This window comes from Diadema setosum, chromosome 4 (assembly GCF_964275005.1).
Source record: "Diadema setosum chromosome 4, eeDiaSeto1, whole genome shotgun sequence".
NCBI lineage: Eukaryota > Metazoa > Echinodermata > Echinoidea > Diadematoida > Diadematidae > Diadema > Diadema setosum.
This window is the reverse complement of record NC_092688.1, coordinates 26,933,589-26,949,305: the sequence shown is the minus strand read 5'-3', so window position 1 is coordinate 26,949,305 and position 15,717 is coordinate 26,933,589. Positions and strand designations below refer to the sequence as shown.

General features: G+C 41.2%; 1 protein-coding gene across 1 annotated transcript in view; it reads left to right on the top strand.

Moving 5' to 3' along the window:
* The window catches only part of LOC140227775 (uncharacterized), a 77,328-nt gene extending 64,039 nt beyond the window's left edge, over positions 1 to 13,289 (top strand). Inside the window, exons 6-16 of the mRNA XM_072308173.1 lie at positions 784 to 923; positions 1,970 to 2,180; positions 4,525 to 4,732; positions 5,517 to 5,797; positions 6,619 to 7,128; positions 8,323 to 8,496; positions 9,969 to 10,164; positions 10,682 to 10,798; positions 12,050 to 12,139; positions 12,656 to 12,707; positions 13,221 to 13,289. Of these exons, the coding sequence (XP_072164274.1) occupies positions 784 to 923; positions 1,970 to 2,180; positions 4,525 to 4,732; positions 5,517 to 5,797; positions 6,619 to 7,128; positions 8,323 to 8,496; positions 9,969 to 10,164; positions 10,682 to 10,798; positions 12,050 to 12,139; positions 12,656 to 12,707; positions 13,221 to 13,289 (2,048 nt within the window). The remainder of the gene's footprint in view (positions 1 to 783; positions 924 to 1,969; positions 2,181 to 4,524; positions 4,733 to 5,516; positions 5,798 to 6,618; positions 7,129 to 8,322; positions 8,497 to 9,968; positions 10,165 to 10,681; positions 10,799 to 12,049; positions 12,140 to 12,655; positions 12,708 to 13,220) is intronic.
* The last annotated feature ends 2,428 nt before the right edge of the window (positions 13,290 to 15,717 follow it).

The following is a 15,717-nucleotide window of genomic DNA, read 5'->3' as shown; positions in this document are numbered from 1 at the left end:
AGCAGAGAGCTCGCTGTTTTCTAAAACAAAACAAAACAAAAAGAAACAAAAGAAAGAAAAACAAAAACTGAAATTATTTTCATTTAAAACAAACAAAACAAAGCGAAACAAAAGCTGAAATTGTCTGTCTTGGGAGAAGGAACTCCTTGAAGTTTGATTCACCCATGGTTATCACTTGTCTTTTCTCTCTACTCTAATAACTACACACACTGACACATACTTTGAAAGGAAATCACTTCATTGTCGCATCCAAACTTATACAGTTAAAGGGATGGATTAGTTCCGGTTGAGAATGGGGATTGAGGTTTCAAATTTTTGTGAGATAATTGGGAACCACTTATATGAAATATTAAAGAGCATATGATTCTCAGAGTAGTCCAAAGTTTATTTGATGAAAATTTGATTTGAAATGGCTGAGATATCCAAAGTAAAGCGATCCCAATAAAAGGTGGGACCCACCTTTTATTAAGACCACTTTGTTTCACTTTGTTTTTGGATATCTCGGCCATTTCAAAACTGATTTTCATCAAATAAACTTTGAATTACACTTAGAATCTAATTATCTCACAAATAGTTAAAACCTGAATCCTCATCTCAATCAGAACTTTACCATCCTTTAAGTTGCAAAGAAAACCAACCAAACAAACCATACAAAATGTTGTTTTGAAAGAGCAGGCAATACTTTATCAATACACCATGTACATCCTTAGTATTAGATGGATAGGAAAATGAACTGAAGTAATCTAATGTCCAATATTTGTTTGTTTGTTTGTCTTTTTAAAGGGGAAATCAACAGTAGGAGAAGCAGCAACAGCAACAGTGTACAGAGTGATGATGATGAGGACGACATGGAGGGAAGTGGTTATCTCCACCCCAGCCTCTTCGCCCCACCCAGACCAAAGCCTGCTGCAGCCCAAGTGCAGGTAAGAGTCAGCTGCTGCCGAACAATCATCCAAGCAGGGATGGTGGTAGGACTTGTGGCTTTCTTCTTCTTTCTTTTTTTTTTTGCCATTTAAGTTATTCTGTCTGGCTCCAAATCTATTTAATGCCTCCGCAGTCTTGTAGGCGTGTGAATGTAGACCACATACACACGACGATAAGCTCCCTTAAGTAGATAACATGTATGGGTTCGATCTGAGGGGTGATTAACATGCAACATGAAGTAATGGCCTAATGCATGCAGACTCTTGGAAGGGGGAATCAAAGGTCACACTGATGATTCCAGGTCTACATGTGCCTCACAAATTGTGGTCATAAATGTCATGAAGGTAACCTTCAGAAGCTTTGCAGAAAAAAAGAAGAAAAAAGATGTCTCCTTCGAGGAACAGAATACCTAGTAGCTTGGTTATAAGCTGAGCTAAACTAAGCCTGATGTTAGAAGTGTAATTCCACTATGTTTTTAAGTTAACTCTAATAATTTCTGAAACATCAGGTGTGAAATGGAATAGTTACAGATATGTTTATGAATTGCAGGTGATTGACAAATTGTTCGTCATCAACATAGAATAGCAGCTGATTATTCTGTGTTGTAGAAGTAGCAGCCATGATTTAAGAAAAAAAAAAGAGAAGAAATCATAGGCATAACATACTCTGGTTTGACATCCAATAATTTGAATGATTTTTCAAGTTTTGCAGGTTTTTTTAAGAATACTGAAATTGGTGGTAACCATATCAAACAGAAAATTACCGTGGTTAGATATGATGATTATTTCAAAGCCTCGCAAGTCTGTAATTGTGCTATACAAGGTTGACTGCAAAGTATATGGTTATGGAGGAAAGGAAATTCTATATTTTCAAGGGTTTGAAGGGTAACTTGTAACCCTGCTACTGCAGATGTACCCATGGGTGTTGTAAAAGGGTTCAATGGTGAACTTGTAACCCGTACTACTGTGTATACCAGTACCCATACAGTGGTAGTTGCTGTCTTGTTACTGACATATCCTTTTTGGGTCGTCCTCTTGTTTGGCAGCCCCACCCCCCTTCTGGGCCGCTCCAACCCGACCACATTCCGCCCCCTGTTGGGCCAATCCAGGGGGAACTGTTCTTGATGGACCCTCAGCAGCAGCAGCAACAGCAGCTGGTGGGCTACTATGCTGGGCCGCCGGTGACCACCACTGCACCTTTCCACCTGCCTCCCCTCTTGGTCCCGCCCCCACCACCCCCTGACCACTCCAACTCAGGTATGCTCATAGAACTGTGCCAGCAGGTGTTTTTAGTTGGGGCCAGATATGCCCATTGGATTGTGATAGTGTGTCTTTTAGTAACCTTTTGAAAGTCTTTGTAACCTGTTTTTTTTGTCAACAGTTTTCTCTCTGTAATCATCCTTAGTATTTTCCACTTGTTAGGATGTCAGGGGTGAAGCACAAAGTTATCTGCTATTCTTTGCTAAGCCCCCCCTCCCCCCCCCCCCGATTTTAGAAGAGCAAAGATGAAACATTAAAGTCAAAATAAATGGTGCATTATTGCAGCAGGACAAATGGATATTTGTCCCTGCATATTATTGTCAAGAGTTTCTTTTCTCTTTGATATTAAAGGGATTGTACAGTTCTGGTTGAGACATAATTTCAGGTTTCTAACATTTTTTGGTGAGATAATGAGAAAGCTCTTATAAAATATGAAAGAGCATGAAATTCTATGAGGAATTCAACGTTTATTTCATGACAATTGGTTTTTGAATGGCTGAGATATCCAAAAAAAAGCGATTCTAATAAAGTGTGGGACCCACACTTTATTATGATCGCTTTATTTTACTTTGTTTTTGGGTGTTTCAGTTATTCCAAACCCGATTTTCATCAAATAAACTTTGAATTCCTCTTAAACTGGTGTGTTCTGTACTATATGATAAGTGTTTCCTTGGTATCTTGCAAAAAATTAAAAGCCCAAGTCTCACCTCCACCAATACTGTACTATCCCTTTAAAGAGAAAACATAGTTCTCATGTGCCCACAGAAAATGTCAATGTTTGCTCTAATACTTACCAATACTGTATGCATGAGATTTGTGTGAAATAACGCTGTGTTAACACAATTTCGGTTGAGTAACGACGAAAATGCAAAATATTAGCTAAAATGGTTTGCCGACAGTGATGCAATCTCAGAGTATGTCTGGTCATGGTTGCTATGTTTTGTCTTTAGTTGATTACAAATCGTGCCGTAGCAGTATCCACTGATCTTCTGCACTGGAGTGCATCGCATGCAGCTTTTTGGAAAATGCTACTGCTAGAGCATGATTGATTATTACGCAACGTTCTACCTTCCCACTACTGAACTTAAAGGGGGCTTCAGGAATAAAAGTTGTATGTATGTTCAAAGTTCAAATTTCAAAGTTCAAATTTATTTCATATTTCCATTTCTCAATGATGACATTATGAAATTATTGACAACAAAACAAGAATACAAAATATATACAATCATGTCTTTTGATTGTAGAAGAAAAGAAAAAGAAAATATACTTGACACAAATGTACAAGGTCATATTGTGTGAAAATGTCACTAGTAGTAAGTAAGTATGTGATAAAAATTATTTCACACTTTTTTTTACTCCAAAACAACTCATTATCTTGGCAAATCACATCAGCCAGACAAGTTTCTTTGGTATCATTTCGATGTTTGGAAAGCAAATTGTAAGTGGTGAAAGATGAATTTTGAACTGTCTGTAGAATTAATTTTACCTTTAACCTGCTCAACCCCATCATCTCAGTGCCATTTGCATTGTCGGCAGAGATATTGCCATTGGTCATAAGAGACTTTGTGTTCAGAGAATGATTCAAAGGTGTAACCAAGTGCTCTTGTTTGGAAGAGTCTCGGGAGGGGAAAAAAGTATAAGGGGAAAAAAAATATTAGGGGAAGACAATGTAGCCAGACAAGTGTTAAATGCAGAAGATTTGTATCATGTAATCTTATTGAGCCCAGAATTTGGTAAGGAAAAGAAAAGTACATACATGGACTGTCCTTTACAGGAAAGGATGTAGCACATGTAAACTGTAACATTTCACGGTGATGCGGGGATTTAATCTGGAGTATTACCTGTTTGCCACACAAACAGCACAGCTTGAGTAGAGCAGAAAGTGGAAAACTAACGTTCATCTTCAGTGATTTGAACAACACTTTGCCTTCACGGCATGCTGCTCGTGTCTGTGAGGTTTGACGTAACTAGTTTCACAAGTGGTCAAGAGTTCTGTGGGCATTTGCTTGAGTGGCACTATGACTTGTCCAGAATGCTATCTTGGAAACGATGTACAAATTATGTATGTTGCATGGTACACATGTTCCAAACTCCTGGTGTTTAAGTCTATTCCATAATGTATTTGTGTGTGCAGAGAGCTATTTGACTGTGTAGTGAACTGTCCCAGTGCTGTGTCTTTCATTCTTTGTTGTCAGTGGTATTTTTCCAGGGGTGAGGGATGTATTATGCTCTGTACTAGAAGTTTACTCCTCCTAGCTCTGATGACTATTAGACGTCCAATCAATGACTAGCCAATTCCTATATTTGTATCCATGTGTGCTTGTTCCTACTGCTGCAGCAGGCAACCCTGTTCCAATCAGTCACACACTTGGGCCCCTACCGCCAGGCTATCTGGCCGCAGAGCCCTTACCCGGACCAGTGCTACCCCCGCACCATCCTGCCTTAGTCCCACCCATTCACGAGGGACAGCCCCTGCCCCTCACGGCCCCATCTTCCATGCTCGGACCCCCACTGATCAGCCAGGAAATGCCACCTGCGGCTGATGAAAGGTGAGCTGCCTTATCCTCGCTTTGCAGAAGTGCCACATGTTGATACTCGCGGATGTGGAAGGAAAACGCAACAAGGTCCTGTTCCAGTCCATTAACTGTAGTCAATATTGACTTTGGAAAGCTGGAAGGTCATTAACTCTGTAAAGCAAAACGTGCTACTCATACATATATATCATGTGGCATATAGCCCTTGGCTTGCTTGCTACACAACACACTTGTGGTAAAGCAATGTAGCACGGAGGAAAATGAAGATTGATAATGGCATGATATGATTACCTCAAAGTTAGGCAGTGGAAGAGAACTTAATTGTTCATTGAATTTCTTCTGTTTAATGACAAAAAGCATCTTTCCTGTTGATAGAAATCAAAATCTTTGTTGACATTGCTTCATTATGGCATTGCAATTAAGGGACGTGACTTAAAAGTGGAGCCGTTTGCATGTTTAATTTCGTTGCACTGGGCTGATGTAAGTAAATGCTAATTCCCTATTTTGTGATGGACAATAGTGGTTCTGTAAAAAAAAAAAAAAATAAAAAAGATGCTTTTTTTTTGTGGTATAGAGTAAATTTTGTAAATCTGAAATTTGAACTGACCAATGAAATGTTTAAGTTGATTAAAAGTTATGTGTAGTTATACCAGTAACAGACTGCATCTTCCATGTTACTTGACTTTAACTTGGCCAAGCAGTCTAACAAACTTTGGATGCATTGAGAGTTGGCTTGAGCATGAAATGGCATCAGAACTCATTCACTATCCAAACCTCCATCACATTTTTTGTCTGGCAGTGCAATCGGGACCCAGCGTCCCCCCATCGTTCCGCCCCCTCCCGACATCCAGCCAATCATCGACAAGCTGGCCAAGTACGTGGCCAAGAACGGGGAGGAGTTTGAGGCCAGCGTGCGGGACAAGCACGACCCCCGCTTTGAGTTCCTGGTGCCCTGGCACAACTACAACGCCTACTACCTCGCCAAGAAGGACATGTTTCTTCAGGAGTTTCGCCAGCGGGAGGAGGGAGCAGACGCGGCAGACGCTGAGAACAGGAATGCTGCTGAAAAGCAGAAGAAAGGTTGGGGGAAAATCTACTCAGTAGCATCACAATAGAATTATCACATTTCTCTTTACCTTATTTTCATAAAGTGTGATAGCAAATATATGTCCTCACTACACATTCATTTCAGTTCACCCCTGTGGTCCACATGATGTTTTAAATATCATTTCTTTTTTTGTGTGTGTGTCTGCGTTGTCATTTTTGTGACAAATATGCCATATATTTAGCGAGTCTAAATTTTTGTGAATCGGAACTTCGCGACGATTTTGCAAGTGGTTAAATTCGCGATCATGGACACCTGTACCGAACGGAGAAATGTATACACGTGCGTCACATTCATAGCGCGATCAGAGTGAATATTTTCGTGTGTCTTTAATTTCGCAAATAGCACCTGACTCGCGAAATTTGCGAAAATAAAAACCTCGCGAAATATTCAGCATATACAGTAGTAAATGCGAGAAACAGCGTGTGATTTCAATAATCAGGATACACAGTCTGGATACACGCTGCATGCATGAGTCATGAAAAGACTGAAGCTACGTACTGTTGTTATTCGTAGCTAACTAGTTCTTGGCTTGCATATGATACTGTAAATGATATGACTGTACTGGAAAATTTATGTCATAGTAGAGTCATATTTGTTGTGAAGAATGCACAGAATATTCTGACTTCATGGCATTTGAAATGTTATTTTAAGGGAGGTTATAAATGCCCTGACTTCATCCAGAGACCTATAACATCCCTCAGTATCATTCAAACACTATAGATGGAACATTCTAGACATTCCTTTCTTTGCCAGTTCTCATCTGTATCATGTGGCTGACTTTATTTCTCCCCAGTGCCTGTGAGGTTTCCCATTAAGCCAAAGAGAGCAGAGGAGCGGACCCTAGAGAGACGGAGCGCCCTTCCGCTGGAGAGCAGCAGCGACTCAGAGGAAGAGGGCGAGGGGGATGAATCTACCTCAGGAAGCCATCGACGCACCACAGCCCGCGCAGGGGACTTTCCAGCAGGGGGGCAGCGGGGATTCCCCCCTGAGCTGCAGAGGGGATTTCCCCCTGAGCAAAGGGGATTTCCCCCAAGGCAACAAATGGACTGGCCCATGGAGGAGGGCAGGGTGGGGGGAGGTGGGGAGGGGAGAGAATGGACTGCCATAGGGCAGGAGGGGGGCATGGATCCGTCGTACGTCAGGGCCATGGAGGCCCAGGGGAGACTCGGTGTCCAGCAATTCATGGGGGAAGAGGACGCCACCACACAAAGCAGACGGTACGGCAGTGCTTATGGCGAGGATCAGGGAAACGGAAGGGAGGGCGGGTTTGCAGATGACGGCAGGGAATCTACAAGGACCACTGGTAAGTCTTCCTCAATGTCTCATCTGCCTCACTGCAAAATGTCACTCATTCTGCGCGGTCTCATGAGGAATAGGATTATATTGAGGGAAACTGCTTGTGTCATGTTTAGGGTGGTATTTCCATATCCATGATAGCTAAAAATACACATCAGTCTTCACCCAAATTTAAGTGAAATCTGTTGTTGAAATTGTATGTCTAAAATGTGAGGTGTAGTTCGATGGAGACAGCATGGTGACATGATCGAGAGTGCCCAACTGAATTTTTTGTTGTATCTGCTACGAAATGACCTGGGGCCCAGTGCCAGTTTCTCAAACTTGCAGTGATACGTGGCTTGTAACACTGTATCATAGTGTATATGCCCATATATGTGAACGGTGCAAGACTGTCTGTTGCAAGTGCATTTCGAACAGTTGTAGCTGCACAATGATGGAGTGCTACTCATTCTGGTCCTTGGTTCTTGCCAAATTATGTCAACTTTTTACTATAAAGTCTCAAGATTTAGTGAGATGGCACAAACTTTTGCAGTGCATTGAATTGACAATGGAAATCCTTCCTCTCTTCCTCTTTCCTTTGCATTTGATGTTACCCCACCCTCATTGTTCTGTCTGTGCTGTCTTGTTATGTCTGTGCTCCTTTTCTCTCCCTCATCTACGTTCTCTTCATGTTTCATCCCTTTACCCCTTCACTTACCTCTTCCCTTCATCCCTATCTTCCTTTGCCCTCACCCTGTCCCCATCGCTGACCTTCACCCATCACTTCTCCCTCCCATCTCATTCACCTTTCCCTTCCCTCTACACCCGCTCCACCCTCTTGCTCCTCCCTGTTCTCCTTTGTATTGCCTTTAAATTTCCCCCTCTGTACATATCTCCTTTCTGTTTCCGTGACCTTCCTGTCACCCCTCCCCCTTCGTCTGGCCTTTCCCTTTCCCTTACCCCACCCCCTCCCCTATCTTTCTTTCTACCTTCCCTGCTGGTCTTCCCTGCTTTTACTCTTTACTTTTTCTTTTGTTCCTCCAAACCCTTGTCCTTTCACCCATTGATTTTTCTCTTTCCATCTTTCCTTTACCCCTTCTTCTCCTTCCCATCACACCTCCCTACCCCATCCCCCTCCCCTCCCCTCTCCTACCCTCCCCTACCCTACCCTACCCTACCTTATCCTACCTTACCCTACCTTACCCTACCATGGTGGTCCCAGGGAGTCAACCTTGTCTGGAAGACCGGCTGGCAGCGGCTGCCAGGAAGAAGCTGGCCAGCGCCTCCCAGGAGCGCAGCCTGCAGGTGGAGAGGCGCAAGAAGCTGGCTCTCTTCCTCAATCAGGTCAAGGATCGGCCGCAGGCGGCTGCAGCAGCTCAAGAGAGTGGAGTGACAGGTACGTCCATCTCACTGCACCGGTCTGTCCTACACCTATACTGATCTAAATGTCTACTGCACAAACATAGATGCCAATTGTTACTTCTTTACAGTACTTTGTACTGCTTCCTTCTCCCCACCCCCCCCCCCCAAAAAAAAATACTAGTGTCATTGAAAGAACCTTCAACAAAATCCATTGCTACACAAGTCATGTCTGTTGCAGGAAAGCTAAAAATATTGTTTTTACACCAATAATACTCCTTTTCAGCTCTCAGAATACTGCAATACTTTTAATACAAGGTAGGCTTCCTGAACACTAACCATCACAATCTTCTAACCAGAATTTGATCTGACCATAGTGCTGAGAACTGTCTGTGGATCAAGGTTTGATGGCTCCAAGTTCTATACTTCTGAAGTGGTTGCATAAAGGGTGGATTTTTTTTCAGTCTTATCTCGACTGTAAATCCTGGCCTTATTAGATCTTTCCAAATCATATTTGGGATTCAACATTCCATTGTTTCATATTTGCCAAATTTGATTTGATTTTGTTAGATATTTCTCCATATTCTAAGATTTCAAGCCTGTTAGTATGTTCTCCTTCCCAAGATTGGTCACTTTTTCCAGATATTACATCAATTTGGGCTATAATCATAAAATGTCAGACTTTGACCCTGACCTCTTGACTTTAAATGCACTCAGTCTATTCAGACCTCTTTAATAATCAACCCCCTTAAAAAAGAAAGAAGTTTCAAATTTGTAAAACATTTTAAGGGCATAACAGGAGAAAGTAAGGAATCAGAATTCGATATCTGTACAATTTTTTTTTGTGTGTGTATAGTTTTGTTTTCCGATCAAATCATTTTGTTTGGCAGATTTCTGGACTTAAGTGTCTATCAGACTAATAGTATTGGGCCATAAACTTATCGTAGTTGGGTAAGAAACATCACAGGCAATGTAGCGACTGCATTGAAGAGTCACAGTGTATTTTCAGTTGGATTTACCAGCAGCATGAGCAGACAATCGCAAGAAATGAAATGACCCGTGGAAGACAGGAAAAGAGAATGGGAAAGAGAAAGGAAAGGAAAGGAAACTTTGCTTCTGATGTTAGGGGTTGAAGTGGAGGGGGGATGCAAACTCATGCTGTGAGAGAGCCTCCATATCTCTCGCATTGTTCATATGTAGGGCAGGTTACACTCCTCTGCTTGCCATGATGTGGTCAGGTCTGTCGTAGTTGTAATCTCTGCATACTTAGCATAGGGCCTGCATGCTTAAAAGCGAAGTAAATGTAAATGTCACAGGATTATTAGCCCAACGTGCATATTATGAATTCTAAGCAGTTTGCCCTGCGGTCAGTTGTGAGATGAAGAGAGGGTTTTTTCCTGCAAAATGCAGGTCATACACATTGTTGTGTACAGCTTTATCACTGAATTCTGACCTACTCTGTTTTGAGTCATGTTTTCGGACTTAATATCTCACTGACATTTCTGACAGACTCTGAGCGAGATGATTTTGAGAGAAGCAGGCTGCTGGGAAGACCGAGGTCACCGTCGGGCTCAAACAGAGGCGAGCAGGCTCAGAGCGCTGGTGTGTCACGTAGCGCCATGTACGGCGACAGCCGTGGCGGCAAGAGGGCGCCCCCAGTGCCCAAATCTTACCAGACAGCAGTCAATCGAGGGGCAGTGGAGAGGTGAGGGCACTCTACACATGATGTGTGCTAGTCTTTAAACAAGAATGTTGTATATAAATGTTTTCTGCTACCATGGTATAGTCTATGATGTGGACATTTTCAAGAATTTTGTGCTCTACTAAACTTGCCCCCAGAATGACTGCATGCAAATGTTTTTTTGAAGGTATTATGGTGTTATGAAAGAATAATCTTGTCTGCAGACTTGAAAACAAGTTAAGGTCGCCGAAGTTAATTGGATGAAAGTATTCATATGAGTATAATGTACCAGCCACAATTCTTACTGTAGTGTGGTACTATAGTTTGAAAGGAAGGAAAGAAATGAATATCAGAATTTTTCCTACATTCAGAGAGGATTAAAGATGAGACAACTAATTCTAAGGTCTGGATGGATGAGTGAACTTTGTGAATAACAGGCCATACTAAGTAGTGAGTGGTGAAGAAGGCTGAGGCCTTTGCACGCATGTGTAGATGAAAAGTTTGTGAAGGTTTCAGTTTTCCTCTGTGTGTATTTGTGCAGACGTAGGAAGAGACGCTCCAGATCCCGCTCACCGTCGCCAAGGAGATCCAGAAAGATGTCCCCCGCTCCCATCTCCACCATTGTCCCCAGCACCTCAGCAATAATGGGCAGAGCAAGGTGAGCTTGCCAGATTCACTCTCATGCAGAAGATTGATGCATACTGCTATGGCATGATTTGTAATCCATCATAAAACATTATGTACCAACAAAGTTCAGATGATGGTCTCAGAGTGCCATACTGTTGCCATACCTAAAGTGTATTATCCAGCTGAAATTATTTTATCATCGTTATTTCACACACCTACTATGCATATGTGTCCATTTTAGAGCAAAAATTGACAAGTTTGGTGGGGCATATAGAAACTGTTTCACCTTTAACCCTAAAAAGACTGGGCTATTTTGGTAGCTCGAAAGACTGGGGGGGGGGGGGCCTAAAGGGCCCCCCTTTAAGATCTCGGCCGTGGATCGCGCGATTGCCGCGGAAATTTGCACAATGGTAGTGTGCGATGTAATCTACAAGATCATATATTTAAATTTTACAAAATAGTCTTTTTCTATTTTATTTTGATTAATTACGCTAATTTATGCGAGAAATCAGACTCTTTGATCTAAATCAGTAAATAAAGCTCTAATTATTCTTTGTGGCATTCTTAGCAAATGTACTTGAAAAAAAATTCGGTATCAAAATTAATTTCTTATTTATTTTATTGTTTTATGAATTTCTTATGTATTTCTTTGTTTTTTCGACCTTTTGTTTTTGTTGTTTTTTTAACAAAATTTGTGGCAGACACATTTTGAAGCATAATACTCCTAAACAAATTAATTTTAGCCATTGAGAGTAAAAATAAGCATATTTATATGAACCATGTGAAAAAACTCAATTTGCATTGACTTTCTACACAAAATCACATTTTTGAGCCATTTTCGGCCGCACGTGCATGTACAAAAAGTTATGTAACTTCAGAACCGTACCCCCGGGCGTCACAAATTTGGTGTCAAAATGTGCGGGAAACTCGAAAGAAAAAAGTCATAGAGCATCGCGGCGAGAGCATTGCGTGTTGCAGAGTAATCGCGCGAAATGTCGAGGGGGGGCCTAAAAGGCCCCCCTCCCCAGTCTTTTTAGGGTTAATAATACTACTGGTTCACTTTAAGATGTGTATGATTACAGGAGAGAACAGGACACTTATTCTTTTTAATGTCTTATGATGTATTAAGTTTTTTTTTGTTTTGTTTTTTTTTTAAAGCTCTGATGAAAAGGACAAAACCTAATGCTTGCTATTTTGGATGTCTGTTCTCATACTGCGTAAGATATTACCAGCACTTTAGAATATATATATCTTCCTGAATTTCTGCCTCCTGGCTGTGTAGCTCTGCTTCACCCCCTATGATGGAGGTATACCATGAGAGGGAGATGTCTGTCTCATCACCAAGCAGGGAGCCGGGAGTAAGGCTTGGAAGGTGAGCTCCGAGCAAATTCTTCTCTTATCACAGACCATGTGTGTCTCGGAATATTCACCAATCTACCACTCATAGCCGTAAAGCCTCTCCCTCTGTCAGCAGACCCTTTTCATGGTTTTTCTTATCTTGTGTACCTGTATTATGGAAAACCAAAGTTCAGTGATTGAAGCTCTGGACTATGTCTTCCTGTATTTGCCATGTAATTCAAGGGGTTTTATTTTCATAAATTTTGTGAGTCAGGTGCTATTTGCAAATTTATCAGTACAAGAAAATATTAATTCTGATTGTGACATGAAAATGATGTGCACATGTACATGTACTGGTTCACAGCACACAGTGTACAGTGCTTTTCCTAGACTTGGTGAGAACTGGAGTGTGAATACAAACTTTGTATTGGCTGCATGATCTATGTGGTTTGATGTGATTAAAACGTTGTTACAACTCCTTAAGATTTCTTTTTAGTCCATGTCACTGTCTCATTTACGTGCCTTCTATCTTTTCTGATTTATACATTAGTATTCAACCTAGTGGACTGGAATTAAAGAGCGAGTCCAAGACAAGTACCAGTGTGAGTATCTACATAGCTTTAATTATTTTATGTGTCAGGTTCGCATGCCTGAGTCAGTTGGGCCAAGTTCGCATATTCTGCTCAAAGGCACAAGCCTGCCCATTCTGATTGATAAATTGTCAAATGCCAGAGTACAATGAAAGCATTTCTTGCGATTTATTCCTGTCACGTGTATCTTGCATTTTATGTGGTTATTGACTATCAAGCAGTGTTCCCTACTGGATTTGCTAGTAAGGTGTAAGTTCTGTCGCTGTTTTGAATGGGGAAAGTCATGCTTCTACAATAATGTAGCCATTGGTCATTTGAAAGAAAAAAAGATATAAATTTGTCATACAATTTTTACATCAAAGCAACTTAGCTTGGCATTTTTTCTACAACTAGTGAAGGCCTAGTGATGCCTAGTGAAAGAGTGCAGTGTTTGGTTAGTGTGAGCTTTGGCATCTATAGCCAAAGTATTTTCTGACCGTATATCATCATGTCAATTGTGGCACTCCTTTCCCAATATGACTGCAGGGCTTGCGGGCTAAGGTTCGGGCCATGCTAGCTGCCACCAGGGGAATGCCCAGCGAGGGTTCCGTATGAAAGGCCGCGGCGTCGCTGCGAAAACCGAAGCAGCTTGCACTGAGAATGGAAGAAGGGAGCCCTTACAAGGACCAAAATCATGGCATCGCCAAACACAAGAAATATCACGGAGTAAAAGCGAAATACCAAACCTGCGAGAGGAGATGTGATGCATGCCTGAAGGAAAACAATAGAAGAGATAAAACGTTTCATGAGAGATGATTGCCCATGTCAGCCAGAGAGTCTTTGGGGTCATGTATCCAGGCCAGTCACCCCACTCTGCTGTTCGACTTGTGCCGCCACAGCAGAAATGGACGGTAAAAGTCGGACCGTCTGTTTGCGGCCATTGTGAAACTCATGTGACTCTTTCTCACTGCAAGAGAAAGTGTTAGACTTTTAACAGCCATCGAGATACCTTCGTATCTATATATATATTGAGATGAAATTGAAGCAGCCAAGGTGCTGCCCGTATCCCTCGTTGACATTCTTTTTATTTTTCTTTCATTGATCTTCCTTCTCTCCGTTCGATAAATCATTTCAGATAAGAGAGATTACAAAAAAAAAAAGAAGAAGAAAATTAAGAAAGAGTATTACTCAGGGATAATATTGGATTATTCTCTTAAAAAAACGTGTGTGAACGTGCAGTGAATTGATTATGAGATGCCCCCCAGTAACAAACAGATGAAGTCTGGAGCATTGGCGCAGTGAAGACAGTAGATGTGTGTCTATGTGGTCCTGTGTGTGTGTGTGTGTGTGTGTGTATGTGTGGCTGTGTGTATTGGCCTGTTTGCAAAGATGCAGAACAGAGTAACACAGAGCAAGTGCTCTGTGTGTCGCCAATGTATTTTTTAACGAGATGGAGTGACATGTGGTATTATCTCCATTAGTAAAAAGAAAACCTCAGATGCAACTGTGACATATACGAGTAACACAAAATGGAAAAAAAAAAGAGAAAAAAATGATATATTTATAACTTGTGAATACCTTATAACTACCTATTATGCACGCGGTGTACCATTTATGTAGAAGTATCTAGTGTGTAACTGTGTGAGGGATTTGTTGTTCTTTGCATGTTTGTGGGCAAAAGATGAGAGTGATTTAACTGTCACGCACTAGGGTTGGGATTTCATTGAACTATCAGGGATGTGCTAATAGCCGCGTTTGTAAATTGGCAAGGTACGTGTACTCATCACATTCCGTGAATGTAAGATGTGTTTGTAGATACGTTTCATTTGTTTTCTTGACATGTTTTCTTTTCTTTTTTCGTAATGCATTGTTGTATCATATCGTGTAGAGAAAAAAACAAGAAAAGTCTATCAGGAAATGGCATTTGCACAGATTGTCGGTCTCAATGAGATAGTTGATGCTAATTGAGGCATATATTTTTACTTGCTGACACGGTATTTCAATGGTATATTGTTGTAACTGTGAGAGATAGTTATCATTATGGAATTCTAGAAAACATTGTGAATAGGCTCTGTATGCCAGTGTGCATGTATTATAGATTTCAATGAAGATATGTCAAGATGTGTAGAAGAATGCTGAAGCCAAACAATGTCAGAATGTGGGGACTTGCCCTGACGAAGTCACCACCATAAACATGTTTGCAAGGACATTTTCTCTTCTATGGCAGAAGCATTATTGTCGGCCATTTGGATTAGTGGAGAACAATGCCTCAGATTTATGTATGTGCTTGCAAGATTTGTTGGTTTGATTAATTTTCTCCCTTTTTTTTTCTTGGTAGTGTATGTTGGGGGAAAATAGATGTTTTGCTGTATTGTGTTTTTTGTAGCTGGATTGTGGAGAAATGTAAAACAGCTGTTGCTTTCATCTTTGTTGCAAGTGATTAGTCCAAAGTTTAGAGGAAAATGCGTTGGAATGAGCTGACGTGGTCCATGATTACTATATTGCGCTATCAGGTGTCGGTGTAACACATGTAGAACATACTGTAGAATATTTGTTAAACTTTAGTTTTGCATTGTTTGCATTGTACACAGGGTCTGCTTTTTCGTAAAAGGTATGGTGATATGTGTGTTGTTCTGAGTAGAGTTGATTAAAAAGAGCAAAATTTGGCATTTTAGGCATGTCACGAAAGCAGGCTACCCTCTCCTCTTGGCCACCTTGAGCTTCCATTTTAGCCTAACTGACGACAGGGAGTCACAGTCGAAGTAAATTAAATGAAGTTCCACTGATGTGATAGACTCATAGATGGTTATAATCGTGTCTTCTGGAGTCTTTCACAGGAGAGAATATGAAGTCTTGGTTCTCTGGTAGGAATTACAAGGACAAAAACACAGAGGGATTCTGGAAAGGTTTAGAAAAGTCACGAGATTGGAAAAGGAGGGATAGACCACTTTACCGTTCCATGATAATGAGTGTGAAGTTCAGGGCATCTTGTTGGCAGGTGCAAGGGTGTTTTTGCTCATACCATGCGTTTCCTTGCACCTGC